The following is a 24,846-nucleotide window of genomic DNA, read 5'->3' on the forward strand; positions in this document are numbered from 1 at the left end:
TCTACTCTGGACAGAGGAGAGGTCAAAAGGCTCGGCAACCTCTCTTTCTTTTTGGCTAAGAAGCATAATCCGCTTAGCCTATGAGACTGCTGGCCAGCAGCCTCCTGAAAGGATTACAGCTCATTCTACTAGAGCTGTGGCTTCCACGTGGGCCTTTAAAAATGAGGCTTCTGTTGAACAGATTTGCAAGGCGGCGACTTGGTCTTCGCTTCATACTTTTTCAAAATTCTACAAATTTGATACTTTTGCTTCTTCGGAGGCTATTTTTGGGAGAAAGGTTTTACAGGCAGTGGTACCTTCCGTTTAAGTACCTGCCTTGTCCCTCCCTTCATCCGTGTACTTTAGCTTTGGTATTGGTATCCCACAAGTAATGGATGATCCGTGGACTGGATACACCTTACAAGAGAAAACACAATTTATGCTTACCTGATAAATTTATTTCTCTTGTGGTGTATCCAGTCCACGGCCCGCCCTGTCATTTTAAGGCAGGTAATTTTTTCATTTAAACTACAGTCACCACTGCACCCTATGGTTTCTCCTTTCTCTGCGTGTTTTCGGTCGAATGACTGGATATGGCAGTTAGGGGAGGAGCTATATAACAGCTCTGCTGTGGGTGTCCTCTTGCAACTTCCTGTTGGGAATGAGAATATCCCACAAGTAATGGATGATCCGTGGACTGGATACACCACAAGAGAAATAAATTTATCAGGTAAGCATAAATTGTGTTATCATAAATATACTAAAAATTCTAAATAATCCATATATATAATGATAGTTGTGGGATAAGCACTCTCACCTCCTCCTCAGTAAACGGCCAGGGTGACAGGAACAGTGGTTATTTATAGTATAAAGTAGATCCGCACTCACTGGACTTTGAAAAAACAAAACATGGTTTATTGTTGTGACGTTTCGGAGATCAAACCGTCCCCATCATCAGTCCAGTGAGTGCGGATCTACTATATATATATATATATATATATATATATATATATATATATATATATATATATATATATATATAATATATTTTACAGTATCTATAATAATTATTAATAAATTATTATTAAAGGGACACTGAACCCAATTTTTTTATTTCATGATTCAGATAGAACATGCAATTTTAAGCAACTTTCTAATTTACTCCTATAATCAATTTTGTTTCGTTCTCTTGCTATCTTTATTTGAAAAATAAGTTATCTAAGCTTTTTTTTTTTGGTTTAGTACTCTGGACAGCACTTTTTTTGGTGGATAAATTTATCCACCAATCAGCAAGGACAACCAAGGTTGTTCACCAAAATGGGCCGGCATCTAAACTTGCAGAGAAGTGTCAGAAGATTTTGGAGTAGTCTCTTATGGAGGGTAGTACTCTTCGAGATGGGACTGGAGTTTTAAGTAGTCCTGTCAGCCTCTCAGTGAGAGCATGGATGAAAGTTAAAGTCCAGAGATGCAGGGAGAGTCTTTCTGCGAAACCATCCAGACTTAATATTAACAGCTCCATAAGCAATCGGCATTGACGAGTTTCGTTGCCTGCTTTCTTCATTCAAGTCCATGTCAGAAGCGTAGCTACTATCTGTCAAACTTGAAGGACCGTGTTACTGTTCCACGGCATAGATTCTGGTAAGATTGTTTCATTTTTTATACATGTATGATAATGCAAGAAGACAGGGTCACAATGTGACTCCTTTTATCTGTATAGAATCAAGGGTTAATATCTCCTGAGGGGGATTATTGAACAGTGGGGAATAATCTTATATGTTTATTTGATTTTTTGCTGCTTTTATGTGTGGGATGTTATGGGCTCATAGGCTGTTATGAAATATACAGGTTTCACTTTCATTTTGAGAGCTGTGCAGCTTGGCGTGCTTTTTGTCATAGCAAAGACGGTCCTGCATTGTGCAGTTTTCATTCCCTCTTTCCTGACCAGGTGTCTATCAGAGACGAGTCATAAATCTCTGTACTGTCTGGGTCATAGGAGGTGGGGAATGCCCCAGTCATTGAGGTATAAGGGTGCCTTTTTTGTGAATAAGATTGTTTTATTTCTATAGTTCTCCGTTATTGCACTAGCGACGGAGGATTCTGTCACTTTAGAGGGCACGCCCTCTATTCCTAAAGGGTAATTCCTGTTTATATTGGGAGGAGGCCTTAGATCCGCCCTCTCAATTATGTTCCATATGCCTTCATAATGTGATAATTTCCCTACATTCCTCTCTCTCTACACATGCAGTTTCCCGTAGCATTGCTGATCCTCCATCTGGAGGGGGCCTTTTTTCCACCAGACGTTACTGCACAGTTCAGACGGTGGTGTCTGCGGCCTTTAATGCTTTACCTCGCACTGCCAAGCGCAAGCGATAGGTTACATATTGCACTCCTTCCCAGAGTACATCAGATAATTTATTGGATTTAACTAATAAGGTTATAAGAGGATGAAGTTCTTTCTGAGTATGAACATTCTGGATCGGAGTCTGCTTCCTCTAAACCTCCGGCTGCGGAGGAACCAGACTTTAGTTTTAGGAATTTGCGCTTTCTTCTAAAGGAAGTTTTGGCGAATTTAGAAGTTCCAGAGGCCAAATTGCCCGATGAACCTTTGATTCCTAAACTGGATAGAGTTTGGGGACAGGGTGGTACCTTATCCTTCCCTGCTCCTGTTAGATGGCGAACATTATTAAGAATGGATGGGACAGGATTGGATTCCTTTTTCCCCTCTTCTTCTTTTAAGAAATTGTTTCCGGGCCTGGACTCTCAATTGAGTTGTCGGGTTCCGTCCCTAAAAGGGATGGCGCTATCTTCACCCTTGCTAAACATACTGCTATCCGCTTGAGGATAGCTCTTCGTTTAAAGAGCCCATGGATAAAGGATAGAAACTCTGTTAAGAAAGATGTTTCAACATACGGGATATTTGTTTCAACCGGGGCGGCTGTTGCCGCGGTTGCTGGAGAAACTACCTACGGGTGCGACCCCTTATAGGATTTGATCTGGGTGGAGAGGTCCCCTCAACGTTATTCAGGAAAGAATTACAGCCTTGAGGGTTGCTAATTCTTTTATCTGTGATGCTATTAAGCAGATTATTCACCTGAATGCTAATGGCTTCAGCTTTTCTGCTCAGGCCCGTCGGGCTCTGGCTGACTTCATGATCTGCGGACTTCTAAGTCTAGACTTCTTCCCCCCCCCCCCTTAAGGGAAAGATTTTGTTTGGTCCAGACCTGGACTCAATTATCTCCATGGTCATAGGGGGCAAGGGTGCCCTCCTACCGTAAGAGAATAAGAACTAGTCTATGGGACAAATTTTGTTCTTTTCGTTCTGATAAAGTCCATTGTCAGCAGTCCTCCGCTAACCCAGAGCACACCAAGAGCTCTTGGAAGCTGGCTCAGTTCCTGGAATAAATCCAAGCAAAGCAAGAAGCCCGCCAAGTCTAAGACGGCATGAATGAGCGGTCCCCGGTCCTCTTCTGGATCGTGTTGGGGGCAAACTGTCACTCTTTTCAGTCACTTGGTTCAGGGATGTGCAGGATCCATGGGTCATAGCTCAGGGTTATAAGATAGGTTTCAAGTCTCAGCCACCCAGGGGCAGATAGAGGGAAGCCTTTCTGAGGTGAGTACAGGATCTGTCCTCTTAGGAGTTATTGTCCCGGTGCCTATCACAGAGAGAGGTTTGGGATACTATTAAAACCTTTTCGTGGTCCCAAAGAAGGAGGGAACTTTTGTCCGATTCTGGACCTAAAGTGCTTAAACAAGATTTATGTCCCCTCGTTCAAGATGGAGACAATAAGGTCCTTTCTTCCCCTTGTTTGAGAAGGGCAATTCATGACCACGATAGATCTGAAGGATGCTCCCTTCACGTACCAATCCTCTAGGACCACTTCCAGTTCCTAAGGTTTGCATTCATGGACCAGCACTTCCAGTTTATTGTACTTCCGTTGGGTCTAGTTACGGCTACAAGCAATTTTTCAAAGAGTGGACCATTCTGAATCTCTCCTCTGTCTTCTTCGATCCCATGGATGGAAGATATATCTAGAGAGAGTTCTCTTATATCAAGTACCAGGGTAGAATTCCCGGGTACTATAAGAGACTCCATAGACATGAAAATATTTCTAACAGACCAGAGACATTGCAAGCTAGCTTCAAATGTCTTGCCCTCCAGACCTCCTTTAGACCATCTGTGACTCAGTGTATGGAGGTGATTGGTCTCATGGTGTCCAGCATGGACATCATTCCCTTTGCCAGGTTTCACCTCAGACTGTTGCAACCGCGCATGCTGAAGCAGTGGAATGGCGATCATTCGGATCTGTCTCAACAGATTTCTCTGGACAACTGGTCGAGAGAATCGATCTCTTGGTAGTTTTGTCCGGATCTCTTGTCCCGAGGGACATCCATTTTAAGACCATCCTGGGTAATTGTGACTAAGGTTGCGAGTCTGTCAGGATGGGGAGCTGTTTTGGGGGTGCCAGGAAGGCACAGGGCCTATGGACTCAGGAGGAAAGCTCCCTCCCGATCTCATTTTGGAACTTCAGGCAATATGCTATGCTCTGAAGGCTTGGCCTCTGCTAGGTTTGTCCCAGTTTATCAGATTCCTATCAGACAATATAACCTTGGTGGCTTACATCAACCATCAGGGGGGAACGAGAAGCTCCCTATCTATGAGGGAAGTATCTTGGATTCCGGAGTGGGCGGAGACCCACATCTGTTCGCTGTCAGCGATCCACATTCCGGGTGTGGACAACTGGGAAGCGGATTTCCTCAGCAGACAATCCTTTCAGAGGAATGGTCTCTCCATCCCGAAGTGTTTGCGGAGATTTGCAAAAGGAAGATCTTACGACGTCTTAATACCAAGCTACCCAGATATGGGTTGAGGTACAGGGATCCTCAGGTGGAGCTAACCAATGCTTTAGCGGTGCCTTGGAGGTTCAATCTAATTTATCTTTTCTGGCCATTTACCACTACTTTCTCGTGTAGTGGTTCGAATCAAGTGAGAGCAGGCTTCAGTGATACTGATTGCTCCGTCTTGGCCGGGAAGGATATGGTTCGCAGATCTCGTGGGGTTGTCCTCATCTCCTCCATGGAAGTTAGATTGTTGCAGGGATCTGCTGATCAAGGTCTCTTTGTTCATCAATGTCTAGATTCTCTGAGGCTGACTGCGTGGAGATTGAACGCTTAGTCCTAGCCAAGAGAGGGTTTTCTGAGAGTTATTTTTACTCTCATTCAAGCTCGTAAGCTGGTTGTTCATCGCATCTATCATAAGGTGTGGAGGACCTACTTATTCTGTTCTCCAGGATGAACTGGAGAAAGGCTTTTCTGCAAGTCTCCTGATGGGACAGATTTCGTCCCTGTCTGTGTTACTGCACAAGAGGTTAGCTGAGCTTCCAGATGTGCAGTAATTTTTTAAGGTTCTGCTAGGATCAGACCTGTGTTTAGATCTATTGCTCCTCCTTGGAGTTTAAATCTTGTTCTTAAAGTTTTGCAACGGGCTCTGTTGGAGCCTATGCATGAAGTAGACATTAAATTGTTGTCTTGGAAGGTTATTTTTCTACTGGATATTGCTTCTGCGCGCAGAGTATCTGTGATTGCTGCTTTGCAATGTGTCCCTCCTTATCTGGCTTTCCATGCTGATAAGGCTATTCTACAAACCAAGTTAGGTTTTCTTCCTAAGGTTGTGTCAATTCGCAACATCAATCAAGAGATTGTGGTTCTTTTCTTATGTCCTAATCCTTCTTCGTCAAAGGAACGTTTTCAACGTAATTCTAGATGTGGTTTGTGCCTTGAAGTCCTATCTTCAGGCCACGAAGAAATTTAGACAAACTGCTTTCTCTGTTTGTTCTCTTTTCCAGAAAGCGTGGGGGTCAGAGGGCCTCTTCGACTTTCTTATCTTTTTGGCTGAGGAGTGTCATCCGTTTAGCATAGAGACAGCGGGACATAAGCCTCCTCTGAGGATTACGGCTCATCTACGAGAGCAGTGGTTTCCTCTTGGGCCTTCAAAAATGAGGCCTCTATGGATCAGATTTGTAAGGCAGTTACCTGGTCCTCTGTACATTCTTTTTCCAGACTTTACAAGTTTGATGTTTTTGCTTCTGCTGAAGCAGCCTTCGGGAGAAAGGTTTTGCAGGCTGTGGTGCCCTCAGATTAGGGTCCGCCTCTCTTTTTTCCCTCCTGTTAGCATTTTGTGTACTCTAGAGCTTGGGTATATGTTTCCCAAAAGTAAGGAATGCAGCTGTGGATTCTTCCCATATTAAGAAGGAAAACTTAAATTATGCTTACCTGATAATTTCATTTCCTTCTGTATGGGTAGAGTTCACAGCTCCCGCCCGTGTTCTCCCATGGGCAACCCTAAATTTAAATTTATTCTTCTGGCACCTTTTTCTCCCTGATATTTCACCTTCTGTTCCTTGTTCCCTCGGCAGAATGACTGGGGTTATGAGGAAGTGGGGAGGTATTTAAGCCTTTGGCGGGGGTGTCTTTGCCTCCTCCTGGTGGCCACGTTCAGTATTTCCCAAAAGTAAGGAATGCAGCTGTGGACTCTTCCCATACAGAAGGAAAAGAAATTAGCAGGTAAGCATAATTTAAGTTTTGGTGTTTACTATCCCTTTAAAATGTTTTATATTTCCATAATATTATTAATATATTTGCGAGTAATTTTTATCAGATACTGTTTATATAAGTGAAACAGTATATTTGAATGTATTTGTGTTGTGTTTGGTGCAACATTTATTTTATCCCTATCCCCTTATGTGAGGTCTTTAGTCGCGCTAACCCGACACTTATTAAATGTTATTGCACTTGACTGAACGTGCTTACTTTCAACTTGTAATACACAGGCAAATTAACACACTCAATATTCTGATATTGCCCTTGGTCAAATGATAGCACGCCCAGGGGCAGAACTACCATTAGTGCAGCAGGTACAGTGGCACCAGGGTCCATGTGCTGGGGGGCAGCCAGTCGATAAATAGACACATGCAGAATGTGCACAATCCTAATGAAGGCTGCGGGTCTGTCTGTCTGTCTGTCCCTCTGTCTATCATCTATCTATCTATATATCTATATATCTATCAATCAACATCATTATACAGAGCTGCATAATGGTTACTATTATTACTATATGCTTATTACTACGTTACATTTAGTTAATTAAGTTACATTTACATTGCACCAGGGCCCTCTGAATAGGTCCGCTACTGAGCACGCCACTTCTAAACTAGCCCAAAATGTTTTCAATTATATGCAAGCAAGGTGAATGTGGATATTCAGTTGCAATTCAGCTTTGCAATAGCCAGTGTCGGGTACAATATATTTCACGTCCGAATGGCCCACCGTGACACCGGGAGATTTCCAGGTGGGGCACAGCAGCTAGTCCGGCTGTCCACAATTTAGGGATTGGTGCCTGCTGTGTGCTGATGAGGCTGTGTGTGTAGCTGCTATTACAAGGGGCTACTGCTTGCTTTAGCCACTCCATTACACTCCATTTAGCTTCTTAGGCCCAGCCACATGTAGCACCAACTCGACTCACTGGGTCTTTAATCATTAATCTCCTTTAATACCTGTGACGTTTCGGGGTTGCCCCCGTCCTCAGACATATATATATATATATATATATATATATATATATATATATATATATATATATATATATATAAAGTATACAGACCACACTCGCTGGGTTTCAGACAATCATCAGTATTTATTTATTCTGGTGACGTTTTGAGGATAATCTCCCCTATACTCACCAGAATAAGGAAATATTGAAGTTTGTCTGAAACCCAGCGAGTGCGGTCTGTATACTTTATATTTATCGCCCCTGCCGGCACCCTGGTTGTTGTCATTTTTGATAAGTGAGAGTGCAGTTCCTAAAATTTCTGTATATATATATATATATATATGACAGACCCTTGCATCTTTCACCCTGTCAAGTCCCCTTCTAGATATAGGCTGCAGAGATCCAGGAACACTCTGCAGACTCCAAGGAGGAACTGGAGACCTGAGGACCTATAGGAGGGCGATACGAGACCTGAGTATATAAACAGAAGCGCTTATTACATACCTCATAAGCTGAGGTTGAATCAGGTGAGAGCGGATTTTTTCCAACTGTTAAAGTATAAGTTATTTATCTAAACGTACTACACGAAGTGTGCCTCTGGGCGCTTGTTTTGTCTCACACTCTTCCATATATATATATATATATATATATATGTGGACTGAACAGAATATATGGCTGGTCTTTAATTTTTCCAATGCTGCTTCTTATTCCAAGTCAAGCCCTGATTATATATAGTGTCCACAATCAGAAAAGACAATATCAATGTCAGCCTCCAGAGTCATTATCAATAGAAATCCTATGTAATCACAGTAATATCGTAAATGAAATTATACAGCTTCTGCCAATAAAACTGCCTCTTCATGAATCACAATTTCTGCAGTGAAAATAAACATACTTTATGCCAGTGTTTCTCATATTTTGTGCACTAGATTTAAGGCTAGATCCTACGCAGCTAGTTATAATGGAGATACTATAAAAAAAATTATTAAAAGAAGATTTCTCATAATGTATCTATTTTAGTACCCTGATCAAACGCACACTAATATTATACAGTTTGTTGTTGTATCAACAGTTTCCGACCCATTTGCTATAAACCTTTATGGCATCGCTTTATAGTACACTATCAGCAAGCTCCCCACATTGCAATTAACATTAACACAGTGATCCTAGACTTCAAACTGAACTTAATAATAAATGCATCTGACCCAGCAATCCAGATTAACCCTGCTGCCACTATTCTGGGTCACCCTGTTTCACTGCTGTGTACCTTCTACAAGCCGCCCCCTTTGGTACTCCCTCTAGAAAATCTTGTACCCCATTGCAAATAGCACCTCAGTACTTACCCCCTCCAAATTACAAAAAAAGGCCTTAATGGGCAATTTTTTTCTTCAAATTAAAGGTAGAAAATTGTTACATAACAACAAAAGGAAGTGGGCAGATGAGCTCAGGGGTAAAACAATTCTCTGAACTAGAAAAATGGCTGAGTAAATTATCATAAATGGCTAGTATAAGGGTCATGAGACATTCCTCTTGTCTCACTTGTGCAGGTTTATTTAGACATGGTTACAGGAAAGGTTGGTTTCTCACCATAACAATGGCGCGTGCAAACTCTTGATCACATAGCTAAATATGGGTGTCAGGGACACCAGCAGGAGTTCCGCTACCTATTTGTGTCTTTATTTTTAAATCCCCCTTCTCCCTTCTTTACCTCTTTGCAGAGAGCTCTGGACATGGAAAGAAAAGACCACTACTAACTTTCACAATGCCGCCCACTAACCCCTCATGATCCCTCCCAACATGGCTCCACCCACAAAATGGTGATGGGTTCCTATACACCTCCTGTGTCCCTCATTCTCAGCCACAAATGTTGGGAGGTATGAGATTACTTTACAAATTCAGTACAACTGGCACCTTTCCAGATAAAAATGTCTTCAGCCTCTGTATAGTGACAGAATACAGGCTACAGAATAAAAAATAGAAACTCTGCTATTACTATATACAATATCCTAACCAACTTATATAGCACACATGGTTTGGGTTTATTGCATAGAAGCTCCTTAGTCACCAAATAAATACTCACATTAGGTCTGTGTTGTTTACAAGATCTGACACTTGCTTCAGATATTCCTTTCCATACACCACAACTGGTTCTGTGTCATTGACATCCAAAGGAGAGAGGGCAAAATTCAGGTAGTCCATCCAATCAAATGAAGGGGCCAAACTCTGCCATGATAAGAGACAAAGCATCAGAACTTTAATATAAAGTTACGGTAATGTTACTTTACTAGTCTGTTAAAATGCAGGGCATTGCTTCCAATGTTTGTTCTTGGCACTTATGTTTTATTTATTTTTAACAGGGGTTTCTGGCAATTATCAGTAAGAGCTGCTATACTGAATTGTAGGGTTGCTCTGTTCTGTAACTTTTCACCACTTTATGTTCCAAATGGCTTGTTATACCAGCTGCATAGTATTAGAAATTGTTCTCTATCAGTATCTAAGTATTGGCTTTATTGTACTGAGAGAAATAAGATAAGCAGATCTGCTGTTCCTCCAGGCTCTGTCCATTTGACTGGGAAAGTTCTTTAGAACAATGGGTGGTGGTTTAAATGTGCAAAATCTGCTATTTTTAATACAAAAATAAAAATAAAGGAACACATTGTCATATATTCAATACTCTGTAGCTACTATTAGATGCCACTGGAAACATATTAAGGAGAAACAAATTTTACAGTACAGAGTCTCTTTAACTTTAGGAGCACTCTCACATAAACTAACAAAGCACAGGTGATATGACCTCTGTTGGCTGTACTCTCATAAGTACATTTGTAGTATACGATACTTGGATTGTCTATTTCAATGCAATATTATATCATGTTGGGGAAGAATTTCTTTCCTAGCAATAGTCTGCACTTAATTAGCTGGGTTATTAAGATGGTGGCATATTGTATGTTTTTAAAATATCACATAATGTGTAAAAGTTTAATGTTGGTTATTTTAAGTTTTGTGTCTGACATTAAATGGTTAATATGCGTTCACCCATGATCTGTATTTAAGAGTGCCATGGGTGCACTATCTGTAGTCTCCGATGAAGCGTCACTAGGGGGCGCGAAACGCGTCAGACGTCATTCCATTATTGTACTTGCTTGTCCTTTACAAAGAATAAAGTGTCTTTTGAAATTTTACTGCTGTCTGTGCTGCCGAATTTTTCTTTTCTTGGATGCTTTATGCGGCTGATTCCCTGCACTTTGGGCATTGCACCCTGTCACTAAGTTTGGAGTTCAGCATCTTAGAGGCTGTAACTGCGGTGAGGCCTGATTACGTCATACGTGTGAGACACATACTGGATACTGACAGGTGAATTGGGAGCGGTCGCTGTTCTCCGTACTCTCATAAGGCCCTGCTTCATAATACAGAGGCAGAGGTAGACTTTGAGCAGTCTTAAAGGTTATGTCTGTGTTTAAATTATGCAAAGCTAAATGGGCAAATATTTTTATATTGGTAATTTTGGTTTATTCTGCAAAGCTTGGAACTTATGCTTTAAAATGAATACATCACTTTCCGGTCTCTTAAAGGGACAGCCTAGTCAAAATTAAACTTTTTATGATTCAGATAGGGCTTGCAATTTTAAACAACTTTCCAATTTACTTTTATCATCAAATGTGCTTTGTTCTCTTGGTATTCTTAGTTGAAAGCTAAACCTAGGTAGGCTCATATGCTAATTCCTAAGCACTTGAAGGCCGCCTCTTATTTGAATGCATTTGACAGTTTTACAGCTAGAGGGTGTTAGTTCATGTGTGCCATATAAATAACATTGTGCCTCATGCCCATGGAGTTACTTATGAGAGGGCACTGATTGGCTAAAATGCAAGTCTATCAAAAGAACTGAAATAAGGGGGAAGTCTGCAGAGGCTTAGATACAAGGTTATCACAGAGGTAAAAATTATACTAATTTAAATGTGATAGTTATGCAAAACTGGGGAATAGGTAATAACATAATTTATGCTTACCTGATAAATTCCTTTCTTCTGTTGTGTGATCAGTCCACGGGTCATCATTACTTCTGGGATATTATCTGCTCCCCTACAGGAAGTGCAAGAGGATTCACCCAGCAGAGTTGCTATATAGCTCCTCCCCTCTACGTCACCTCCAGTCATTCGACCAAAGACCAACGAGAAAGGAGAAGCCAAGGGTGTAGTGGTGACTGAATTATAATTTAAAAAATATGTACCTGCCTTAAAAAACAGGGCGGGCCGTGGACTGATCACACAACAGAAGAAAGGAATTTATCAGGTAAGCATAAATTATGTTTTCTTCTGTTATGTGTGATCAGTCCACGGGTCATCATTACTTCTGGGATACCAATACCAAAGCAAAAGTACACGGATGACGGGAGGGATAGGCAGGCTCATTATACAGAAGGAACCACTGCCTGAAGAACCTTTCTCCCAAAAATAGCCTCCGAAGAAGCAAAAGTGTCAAATTTGTAAAATTTGGAAAAAGTATGAAGCGAAGACCAAGTTGCAGCCTTGCAAATCTGTTCAACAGAGGCCTCATTCTTAAAGGCCCAAGTGGAAGCCACAGCTCTAGTGGAGTGAGCTGTAATTCTTTCAGGAGGCTGCTGTCCAGCAGTCTCATAGGCTAAACGTATTATGCTACGAAGCCAAAAAGAGAGAGAGGTAGCAGAAGCTTTTTGACCTCTCCTCTGTCCAGAATAAACGACAAACAGGGAAGAAGTTTGGCGAAAATCTTTAGTTGCCTGCAAGTAGAACTTGAGGGCACGAACTACATCCAGATTGTGTAGAAGACGTTCCTTCTTTGAAGAAGGATTTGGACACAAGGAGGGAACAACAATCTCTTGATTGATATTCCTGTTAGAGACAACCTTAGGTAAGAACCCAGGTTTAGTACGCAGAACTACCTTGTCTGAGTGAAAGATCAGATAAGGAGAATCACAATGTAGGGCTGATAACTCAGAGACTCTTCGAGCCGAGGAAATAGCCATTAAAAATAGAACTTTCCAAGATAACAATCTTATATCAATGGAATGAAGGGGTTCAAACGGAACACCCTGTAAAACGTTAAGAACTAAGTTTAAACTCCATGGCGGAGCAACAGTTTTAAACACAGGCTTGATCCTAGCTAAAGCCTGACAAAAGGCCTGGATGTCTGAATTTTCTGACAGACGCCTGTGTAACAAGATGGACAGAGCTGAGATCTGTCCCTTTAATGAGCTAGCCGATAAACCCTTTTCTAAACCTTCTTGTAGAAAAGACCATATCCTAGGAATCCTAACCTTACTCCAGGAGTAATCTTTGGATTCACACCAGTATAGGTATTTACGCCATATTTTATGGTAAATCTTTCTGGTAACAGGCTTCCTAGCCTGTATCAGGGTATCAATAACCGACTCAGAAAACCCACGTTTTGATAAAATCAAGCGTTCAATTTCCAAGCAGTCAGCTTCAGAGAAGTTAGACTTTGATGTTTGAATGGACCCTGAATCAGAAGGTCCTGTCTTAGAGGTAGAGACCACGGCGGACAGGATGACATGTCCACTAGATCTGCATACCAAGTCCTGCGCGGCCATGCAGGCGCTATTAGAATCACTGATGCTCTCTCCTGTTTGATTTTGGCAATCAATCGAGGAAGCAGCGGGAAGGGTGGAAACACATAAGCCATCCTGAAGTTCCAAGGTGCTGTCAAAGCATCTATCAGAACCGCTCCCGGATCCCTGGATCTGGATCCGTAGCGAGGAAGTTTGGTGTTCTGGCGAGACGCCATGAGATCTATCTCTGGTTTGCCCCAACGTCGAAGTATTTGGGCAAAGACCTCCGGATGAAGTTCCCACTCCCCCGGATGAAGAGTCTGGCGACTCAAGAAATCCGCCTCCCAGTTCTCCACTCCCGGGATGTGGATTGCTGACAGGTGGCAAGAGTGAGACTCTGCCCAGCGAATTATCTTTGATACTTCTATCATTGCTAGGGAGCTTCTTGTCCCTCCCTGATGGTTGATGTAAGCTACAGTCGTGATGTTGTCCGACTGAAACCTGATGAACCCCCGAGTCTTTAACTGGGGCCAAGCTAGAAGGGCATTGAGAACTGCTCTCAATTCCAGAATGTTTATTGGCAGGAGACTTTCCTCCTGACTCCATTGTCCCTGAGCCTTCAGAGAATTCCAGACAGCGCCCCAACCTAGAAGGCTGGCGTCTGTTGTTACAATTGTCCAGTCCGGCCTGCTGAAAGGCATCCCCCTGGACAGATGTGGCCGAGAAAGCCACCATAGAAGAGAGTTTCTGGTCTCTTGATCCAGATTCAGAGTGGGGGACAAATCTGAGTAATCCCCATTCCACTGACTCAGCATGCACAATTGCAGCGGTCTGAGATGTAGGCGTGCAAAGGGAACTATGTCCATTGCTGCTACCATTAAGCCGATCACCTCCATGCATTGAGCTACTGACGGGAGTTGAATGGAATGAAGGACACGGCATGCATTTAGAAGCTTTGTTAATCTGTCTTCTGTCAGATAAATCTTCATTTCTACGGAATCTATAAGAGTCCCCAAGAATGGAACCCTTGTGAGAGGCAAGAGAGAACTCTTCTTTTCGTTCACTTTCCATCCATGCGACCTTAGAAATGCCAGAACTAACTCTGTATGAGACTTGGCAGTTTGAAAGCTTGAAGCTTGTATCAGAATGTCGTCTAGGTACGGAGCTACCGAAATTCCTCGCGGTCTCAGAACCGCCAGAAGGGCACCCAGAACCTTTGTGAAGATTCTTGGAGCCGTAGCCAATCCGAATGGAAGAGCTACAAACTGGTAATGCCTGTCTAAGAAGGCAAACCTTAGATACCGGTAATGATCTTTGTGAATCGGTATGTGAAGGTAAGCATCCTTTAAATCCACTGTGGTCATGTACTGACCCTTTTGGATCATGGGTAAGATTGTCCGAATAGTTTCCATTTTGAACGATGGAACTCTTAGGAATTTGTTTAGGATCTTTAAATCCAAGATTGGCCTGAAAGTTCCCTCTTTTTTGGGAACCACAAACAGGTTTGAGTAAAACCCTTGTCCTTGTTCCGACCGCGGAACCGGATGGATCACTCCCATTAATAATAGATCTTGTACACAGCGTAGAAACGCGTCTTTCTTTATTTGGTTTGTTGACAACCTTGACAGATGAAATCTCCCTCGTGGGGGAGATAATTTGAAGTCTAGAAGGTATCCCTGAGATATGATCTCTAGCGCCCAGGGATCCTGGACATCTCTTGCCCAAGCCTGGGCGAAGAGAGAGAGTCTGCCCCCCACTAGATCCGGTCCCGGATCGGGGGCCCTCGGTTCATGCTGTCTTAGGGGCAGCAGCAGGTTTTCTGGCCTGCTTGCCCTTATTCCAGGACTGGTTAGGTTTCCAGCCTTGTCTGTAACGAGCAACAGCTCCTTCCTGTTTTGGTGCAGTGGAAGTTGATGCTGCACCTGCTTTGAAATTCCGAAAGGGACGAAAATTAGACTGTCTAGCCTTAGCTTTGGCTTTGTCTTGAGGTAGAGCGTGGCCCTTACCTCCTGTAATGTCAGCGATAATTTCTTTCAAACCGGGCCCAAATAAAGTTTGCCCCTTGAAAGGTATATTAAGTAATTTGGACTTAGAAGTTACATCAGCCGACCAGGATTTTAGCCACAGCGCCCTACGTGCCTGAATGGCGAATCCTGAATTCTTAGCCGTAAGTTTGGTTAAATGTACTACGGCCTCCGAAACGAATGAATTAGCTAGTTTAAGGACTCTAAGCCTGTCCGTAATGTCGTCCAGCGTAGCGGAACTAAGGTTCTCTTCCAGAGACTCAATCCAAAATGCTGCCGCAGCCGTAATCGGCGCGATGCATGCAAGGGGTTGCAATATCAAACCTTGTTGAACAAACATTTTCTTAAGGTAACCCTCTAATTTTTTATCCATAGGATCTGAAAAAGCACAGCTATCCTCCACCGGGATAGTGGTGCGCTTAGCTAAAGTAGAAACTGCTCCCTCCACCTTAGGGACCGTTTGCCATAAGTCCCGTGTGGTGGCGTCTATTGGAAACATCTTTCTAAATATTGGAGGGGGTGAGAACGGCACACCGGGTCTATCCCACTCCTTAGTAACAATTTCAGTTAATCTCTTAGGTATAGGAAAAACGTCAGTACTCGCCGGTACCGCAAAGTATTTATCCAACCTACACATTTTCTCTGGTATTGCAACAGTGTTACAATCGTTAAGAGCCGCTAAGACCTCCCCTAGTAATACACGGAGGTTTTCCAATTTAAATTTAAAATTTGAAATATCTGAATCCAATCTGCTTGGATCAGAACCGTCACCTACAGAATGAAGCTCTCCGTCCTCATGCTCTGCAAGCTGTGACGCAGTATCAGACATGGCCCTAGAATTATCAGCGCACTCTGTTCTCACCCCAGAGTGATCACGCTTGCCTCTTAGTTCTGGTAACTTAGCCAAAACTTCAGTCATAACAGTAGCCATATCTTGTAATGTTATCTGTAATGGCTGCCCAGATGTACTAGGCGCCATAATATCACGCACCTCCCGGGCGGGAGACGCAGGTACTGACACGTGAGGCGAGTTAGACGGCATAACTCTCCCCTCGCTGTTTGGTGAAATTTGTTCAATTTGTACAGATTGGCTTTTATTTAAAGTAGCATCAATACAGTTAGTACATAAATTTCTATTGGGCTCCACCTTGGCATTGGAACAAATGACACAGGTATCTTCCTCTGAATCAGACATGTTTAACACACTAGCAATAAACATGCAACTTGGTTACAATCTTATTTAACAAAAACGTACTGTGCCTCAAAGAAGCACTAAACGATTAAATGACAGTTGAAATAATGAACTGAAAAACAGTTATAGCATCACTCTTTAAAAATAACATAACTTGTTAGCAAAGGTTTGTTCCCATTAGTAAAGCAACACTAATTAAATTTTAAACATAAAAATTACAGAGCAACGTTTTAAAACACAGTCACTATATAAATCTCACAGCTCTGCTGAGAGAATCTACTTCCCTTCAAAGAAGTTTGAAGACCCCTGAGTTCTGTTAGAGATGAACCGGATCATGCAGAAAATATAAGTGTAACTGACTGGAAATTTTTTGATGCGTAGCAAAGAGCGCCAAAAACGGCCCCTCCCCCTCACACACAGCAGTGAGAGAGAAACGAAACTGTCATAATCAAAACAAGCAAACTGCCAAGTGGAAAAATAATGCCCAAAAATTTATTCACTCAGTACCTCAGAAATGCAAACGATTCTACATTCCAGCAAAAACGTTTAACATGAATAAAATACCTATTAAAAGGTTTAATGTATTTTTACAGAGTAATTCCGGTGAAATACCATCCCCAGAATACTGAAGTGTAGAGTATACATACATGTCATTATAACGGTATAGCAGGATTTTCTCATCAATTCCATTCAGAAAATAAAAACTGCTACATACCTCAATGCAGATTCAACTGCCCGCTGTCCCCTGATCTGAAGCTTTTACCTCCCTCAGATGGCCGAGAAACAGCAATATGATCTTAACTACTCCGGTTAAAATCATAAGAAAAACTCTGGTAGATTCTTCTTCAAACTCTGCCAGAGAAGTAATAACACGCTCCGGTGCTATTGTAAAATAACAAACTTTTGATTGAAGTTATAAAAACTAGGAATAATCACCATAGTCCTCTCACACCTCCTATCTAGTCTTTGGGTGCAAGAGAATGACTGGAGGTGACGTAGAGGGGAGGAGCTATATAGCAACTCTGCTGGGTGAATCCTCTTGCACTTCCTGTAGGGGAGCAGATAATATCCCAGAAGTAATGATGACCCGTGGACTGATCACACATAACAGAAGAAAAAGGGATTATCTATCTTTTTAAACAATAACAATTCTGGAGTAGACTGTCTCTTTAAGACCATTTAATCAATAACAGAGGCATACTTTGTGAAAACAATTTGTTTAGTAATATCTCCATTGTTGCAGGGTCCTGAACAATGTTCTCCAAACTCCTAGGTCTAATTATATAAGTAAGAATAAAAGTTGAAATACATTTATAAAAATGCATGTTTGTGCTGCTGATATGCGTGCTCAATAGTGTCAAATAAGCCTGACAGCAAGAGGCGGTAAGGCACAGTTTAACAAATCCCTACAAGCTGCTGCAAAGCTTCCTCCTCACCTGTAGATCAGACACAGTCATACGATTATAAATCTTTTCTTCATCTCTTCGCTCATCCTGTGGAACAGTAAGATTTGCCAGTTGGGTTTCAAAATCCAGAATCTGCTTCATCTGTGTATCCACAGTGTCTAAAGACCCACCTAAGAGAAGTCCCACATCCACCATGTATTGCCGGTATGCATCCAGAACCTATTGTACAGTAACACATATCAACACAAAGTGAAATTTACACAAACACCTACATACTTCCACATAAGGCACCATATTATATTGTATGGTAAAAAAATAGGATTGTGTAAGCCATTTGTGTAATTGGTTAATGTTTAAACAATCAGAAAAGTGGGTGGGCTCAATTTTGACAATGAACAAGGTTACAAGTGGAGCGATATTATTTTATCATTTGCACACTAACCCAAAATTGTGCTGCGCTAAAGGTGTGTTAGGAATATTTTAAATTTCTATGTTCTTCAATTTGAAGAAATTCATCTTTTTATTTATAAATATATATATATATATATATATATATATATATATATATATATATATATATATATATATATATATATATATATATATATATGTAGGGCTAGATCACAAGTGGCGCACTAATATTAGCATGCACGATATTGAATTATAGCGCCTGGGCTAACTTGTGCTCATATTACAAGTTAAAAGTAAACGTGACCGCATGAGCTCAAACTAAATTTGCGCTTGTCTGGTTAGCGCGACTCACATAAAGGGTTAGAGCTAAATAAAAAGTTGAACCAAACACAACATAAATACATTAAAATACAGTGTTACACTCATATAAACACTATCTAATAAATATTATTCATATAAATATTTTTAAAAAGTTATAAGGGTTAAAAGGGATATGGTATATGACAAAGTATTTGAATGAAAAGGGCTATATTGTATAAATATTGTATATATACTGTATGTCTAAATATGTATATGTATGTATATATTCATATGTATATACATGTGTATTTATGTTTATATGTGTATATATGTATATGCATACATATATACACATATAATCACATATAGACACACACATATATACATATGGATATATACTTTGGAGCCCTTTCCACTCAAATGCCTGAAAACAATAAATATCATTTTTAATAATTTTTTATATTTTATAATGGGTTTTTCTGTGTATATATATATATATATATATATCGAAAGTAATGGGTGTTGCCCTGCTAAACCTTCTCTGGTAAATCAGATTTATCATGGACTTGTAATATCAAGTTGAAGGCTAATTTTGGCACAGTCTAGCGATACTGCTTATTACATCCTGAGCTAGCAATAGCGTGCCACTTGTAATCTGGGCCAATGTGTTTTCCCATTCTTGTGCCAGGGTAATGTGTTTAACCATTCAGAAGAATGTGTGAGCTCAATTTTGTCAGTGAGCTTGGTCATCTACAATCCCGTATGGATAAACCAGTAAGTTCTGAAAAAAAAGAAATAAAGAAGAGAACTACTATAGAGAACCAGAATGTAGTGATGATCAAAAAAAGAATGAACTTGTTTCTGTTTACTGGAATTGGGGCGTTGGGGGAGTCTTAAAAGGTTTATTAGGGAATTATGATGTGCATAATATGTGGAAGAGGTAATTGCAGTAGAGAAGTGTTTAAGGGGGTAATTACAGTAAGTGGGGGTTTATGTCAGGCATCAATTTTTATTTAGGCCAGGTCACTGCTAAGGATAGTATCACTGGAGCTGAGTGAACCATAAGATCTCATTAGAGAGGAGAAAGATCATAGGTATGGTTAAAGGGCTAATACACCAATGTATGGGACAGATTTCTTATTGTCCAGACAGCAGTATTTTTTGGAGGAACCAATGGCACTACCTGGTAAAGATATTCGTATTAGCGCCTCCCTTTTTATTATCAGGTTCATATAGTAAATTTTATAAAGGGTGGGGTGCAGTGTATTGTTTTAGACTAGTAAACAGGGTCTTTCAGTTTGAGAACCCGAAAAGAAAGTATACATAGATTGCACTCACAGACGTTTTGTAATGTGACAGTATTAATGCTCTCTGGTTAAAACTTAACTTTTATTCAAAGTCAAAAAAATTAAAAATAAGTGATGTGATAAAAACACATAAATGGGAATTTATAAAAAATAATACGGAGGGAAAGAGATATATATACGATTCATGTCCCTTTAAACCACTACTTCATAAATATCAGTTACAGACCAACAATGTTGGGAGCTAGAGAATAAGAACTGATTAGGGAATTGCAGAGAAGTAGGAAGCTACAGTATAATACACCACTAGTTTGTATTTTTTGTTTGATTACTTTAGATAAGGGAGGGCATAATAAATAAGATCAGAACATTTGTTAAAGGGACAGTAAATGTACCAAATAATGTTATATAATTCTGCACATTCTGCAGACCAGGGGCCGATCCGATATGCAGCGTCGCCCGCAAAAGCCAGCGACGCCGAAATTTGCGCTGGTTTGGTATCACATATACGGCGTAACCTAGAAGTTACGCTCATATATTTCTGCCTTCGCCCGTAGTTTTTTGGGCCATAGGCAGGTATACCAAACCAGCGCAGTTTGGTATCCAATATACAGCGTAAGGACTTACGTGGCGAAAATGGAGAAATCTTACTCCATTTTCACCTCGCCACAAAATGCAGCCGTAGTAAGCCTTACGCTGTCTATTGGAGCCCCGTAACTCCCTAAACTAGCTGCTAAATAAAACCTAACACCTAACGCATGCGCAATGTCTATCTACCTGTCAACCGCGATCCCCCTCCGCAATCCCTAATAAAGTATTTAACCCCTAAACCGCCGCTCCCGGACCCCGCCGCCACCTACATTAAAAGTATAACCCCCTAATGTGATCCCCCTACACCGTCGCCAGCTACATTACATACCCCCTAAAGTGAGCCCCTACCCCGCCGCCATCTACCTTACCTACCCCCTAAAGTGAGCCCCTACCCCGCCGCCATCTACCTTACCTACCCCCTAAAGTGAGCCCCTATCCCGCCGCCATCTACCTTACCTACCCCCTAAAGTGAGCCCCTTACACCGCCGCCATCTACCTTACCTACCCCCTAAAGTGAGCCCCTACCCCGCCGCCATCTACCTTACCTATCCCCTAAAGTGAGCCCCTTACACCGCAGCCATCGATTTTATAAATATTAACCCCTAATTTAATCCCCCTACACCGCCACCAGCTATATTAACTATATTAACCCTAATTATATTAGGGTTAATATAGTTAATATAGTTATTATATATATTAACTATATTAACCCTAATTATATTAGGGTTAATATAGTTAATATATATATAATATAATAACGATATTAAGTATAATAACCCTATCTAACTAACATAAAGATAGGAGCTTACCATGTGTTTGATGAAGCCTGCTCCGAAATAAAACCTCATTTCATCCACTCCAAGACTCAGCGTTCCTTTTTCCTCATTCGTAAATTCTTATTAAAATAGATCTAATTAATATTAATATTATTAATTAAAATATTCCTATTTAAATCTAAATACTTACCTATAAAATAAACCCTAAGATAGCTACAATGTAATTAATAGGGTTTATATTTATTTTACAGGTAACTTGGTATTTATTTTAACTAGGTACAATAGCTTTTGAATAGTTAATAACTATTTAATAGCTACCTAGTTAAAATAATTACCAATTTACCTGTAAAATAAATCCTAACCTAAGTTACAAATACACCTACACTATAAATAAATTAAATAAACTACAAATATCTAAACTAAAATACAATAAAATAAAATAAAATAAATTACATAAAAAAAGATTTTTAAGCTAATTACACCTATTCTAAGCCCCCTAATAAAATAATAAAGCCCCCCAAAATAAAAAAAAAATCCCTACCCTATTCTAAATTAAAAAAGTTCACAGCTCTTTTACCTTACCAGCCCTTAAAAGGGCCTTTTGCGGGGCATGCCCCAAAGAATTCAGCTCTTTTGCATTTAAATAAACATACAATACCCCCCCCCAACATTACAACCCACCACCCACATACCCCTATTCTAAACCCACCCAAACCCCCCTTAAAAAAACCTAACACTACCCCCCTGAAGATCTCCCTACCTTGTCTTCACCCAGCCGGGCAGAACTCTTCATCCGATCCGGGCGATGTCCAATCAAGCGGCAGAGAAGTCTTCTTCCATCCGGGCAATGTCTTCAATCAAGCCCTATTCCGCCGCTCCCTGACATCGTCGCCACTATAATAAATTTATTAACCCGCTTGGATGAAGACTTCTGCCCACTTTGATGAGGACTTCGCCGGCTGGATGAGGATGGATGTCCGGACTTCGAAAACTGTAAGTGGATCTTTGGGGGTTAGTGTTAGTTTTTTTTAAGTTTTTTTTGGGTGGCTTTTATTTTTAGCTTAGGGTTTGGGCACTTCGTAAAAGAGCTGATAGCCCTTTTCAGGGCATGGCAAAAGAGCTAAATGCCCTTTTAAGGGCAATGCCCATCCAAATGACCTTTTCAGGGCAATGGTTAGCTTAGGTTTATTTAGATAGGTTTTTATTTGGGGGGTTTGGTTGGGTGGGTGGTGGGTTTTACTGTTGGGGGGTTGTTTGTATTTTTTTTTTACAGGTAAAAGAGCTGATTTATTTGGGGCAATGCCCCGCAAAAGGCCCTTTTAAGGGCTATTGGCAGTTTAGTGTAGGCTAGGTTTTTTTTATTTTGGGTGGGCTTTTTTATTTTGATAGGGCTATTAGATTAGGAGTAATCCGTTTTTATTTTTGTAAAAAAAAAATACATATTTTTTGTAATTTAGTGTTTATTTTTTTTGTAATTTAGATAATTGTATTTTATTAATTTAATTTATTTTATTGTAATGTTAGGTTTTAGTGTAAGGCAGGTTAGGTTTTATTTTACAGGTAACTTTGTATTTATTTTAACTAGGTAGTTATTAAATAGTTTTTAACTATTTACTAACTAGTCTACCTAGTTAAAATAAATACAAACTTAGCTGTGAAATAAAAATAAAACCTAAGCTAGCTACAATATAACTATTAGTTATATTGTAGCTAGCTTAGGTTTTATTTTATAGGTATTTAGTTTTAAATAGGAATTATTTAGGTAATAATTGTAAGTTTTATTTAGATTTATTTTAATTATATTGAAGTTAGGGGGGGTTAAGGTTAGATTTAGGCTTAGGGTTACGTTAGGGTTAGGGGTTAATATATTTATTTAGTGTTAGTGATGTGGGAGGCCAGAGGTTTAGGGGTTGATAACTTTAGTATAGTGGCGGCGACATTGGGGGCGGCCGATTAGGGGTTAATAACTGTAATGTAGGTGGCGGCGATACGGGAGCGGCAGATTAGGGGTTAATTGTTTTATTTAGGTGACGGGGGTGTTAGGGGCAGCAGATTAGGAGTGTTTAGACTTTTTTTTATGTTAGGGTGTTAGGTTTAAACATAACTTTTTCTTTCCCCATTTACATGCGTTACAGAGCTTTTGTTTCCGCGATCGCAGGTGTTAGGCTTTTTTTAGCCGACTCTCTCCATTGATGTCTATGGGGAAATCCTGCACGAGCACGTCAAAACACTGCTTGTATTTGGGGGAGGTATGGAGCTCAACGCCACCATATCGCCCGCGCAAGCCGGGTTTTACAAAACCTGTAACAGTATAGGGTTTTTTATTTTGGGGTGGGCTTTTGTGGGCAATTTTTATAGTAGGTTTTTTGTTAGTATAGGGCTTTTTATTTTTGGGTGGGCTTTTTTTTTAAGGGGAACATAGTTTTAGTTATAGGCCTAACTCATTTTTTATTTTTTTTGGTAGTTTTTTTGTTGTAAGTAGTGTAGGGGTAGTATGCAGTGGGGATTTGTGGTGGTGTAGGGGTTAAGTAGAGTAGGGGGTTTATTGAGGTGCGGTATTGGCAGTGTAGGGGTTAAGTAGAGCAGGGAGTTTATTGTGCTGGGGTATTGGGGGTGAAGGGGTTAAGTAATATAGAAGTAATTGCTTTGGGGTATTGGCAATGTAGGAGTTAAAATACTCCAGCTGGTGCAAAATCCAAAACCTTTTATTGTGCAATGTGGGACAAAAAAAACAACGTTTCAGGCCAACAATTAGCCCTTTCTCAAGATTTACTATAAATGAGTGAATCAACATTTAAATAGCCTTAATGGCGCCAAAAAATTGTGGTTACAAAGTGTGTATACTACCATCTAGTGGAGAATTATCGGTCAGATGGAAGACCTCTTCTTTGCCGCTTAGATGAAGACAGCGCCCGGATGGAAGACCTCTTCTTTGCCGCTTGGTTGAAGATATCGCCCGGATGGAAGACCTCTTCTTTGCCGCTTGGATGAAGACATCGCCCGGATTGGATGAAGACTTCAGCTCGGCTGGGCGAAGACGACTCAAGGTAGGGAGATCTTCAGGGGGTTAGTGATAGGTTTTTTTAAGGGGGGTTTGGGTGGGTTAGAATAGGGGTATGTGGGTGGTGGGGTTATTCTATTTTTTTTACAGGTAAAAGAGCTGATTACTTTGGGGCAATGCCCTGCAAAAAGCCCTTTTAAGGGCTGGTAAAAGAGCGGATTACTTTGTACTTTAGAATAGGGTAGGGCATTTTTTTTTATTTTGGGGGGCTTTATTATTTTATTAGGGGGCTTAGATTAGGTGTAATTAGCTTAAAATTCTTGTTATCTTTTTTTATTTTTTGTAATTTAGTGTTTTTTTTTGTATTTTAGTTTAGATATTTGTAGTTTAATTAATTTATTGATAGTGTAGGTGTATTTGTAACTTAGGTTAGGATTTATTTTACAGGTAATTTGGTAATTATTTTAACTAGGTAGCTATTAAATAGTTATTAACTATTTAATATATATTGTACCTAGTTAAAATAAATACCAAGTTACCTGTAAAATAAATATAAACCCTAAAATAGCTACAATGTAATTATTAATTATATTGTAGCTATCTTAGGGTTTATTTTATAGGTAAGTATTTAGTTTTAAATAGGAATAATTTAGTTAATATTATTAATATTATTTAGATTTATTTTAATAATAATTAAGTTAGGGGTGTTAGAGTTAGATAGGGTTAATATAGTTAATATTTATAATATAATAACTATATTAACTATATTAA

General features: G+C 40.3%; 1 protein-coding gene across 1 annotated transcript in view; it reads right to left on the reverse strand.

Annotated features, from left to right (window-relative positions):
* ECE2 (endothelin converting enzyme 2) overlaps positions 1-24,846 on the reverse strand; it is a 282,303-nt gene that overhangs the window by 171,411 nt on the left and 86,046 nt on the right. Inside the window, exons 8-9 of the mRNA XM_053710343.1 lie at positions 17,723-17,911; positions 9,606-9,748 (exon numbers count right to left, since the gene is read on the reverse strand). Coding sequence (XP_053566318.1) covers positions 9,606-9,748; positions 17,723-17,911 — 332 coding nt within the window. The remainder of the gene's footprint in view (positions 1-9,605; positions 9,749-17,722; positions 17,912-24,846) is intronic.

This window comes from Bombina bombina, chromosome 4 (assembly GCF_027579735.1).
Source record: "Bombina bombina isolate aBomBom1 chromosome 4, aBomBom1.pri, whole genome shotgun sequence".
NCBI classification, from domain to species: domain Eukaryota; kingdom Metazoa; phylum Chordata; class Amphibia; order Anura; family Bombinatoridae; genus Bombina; species Bombina bombina.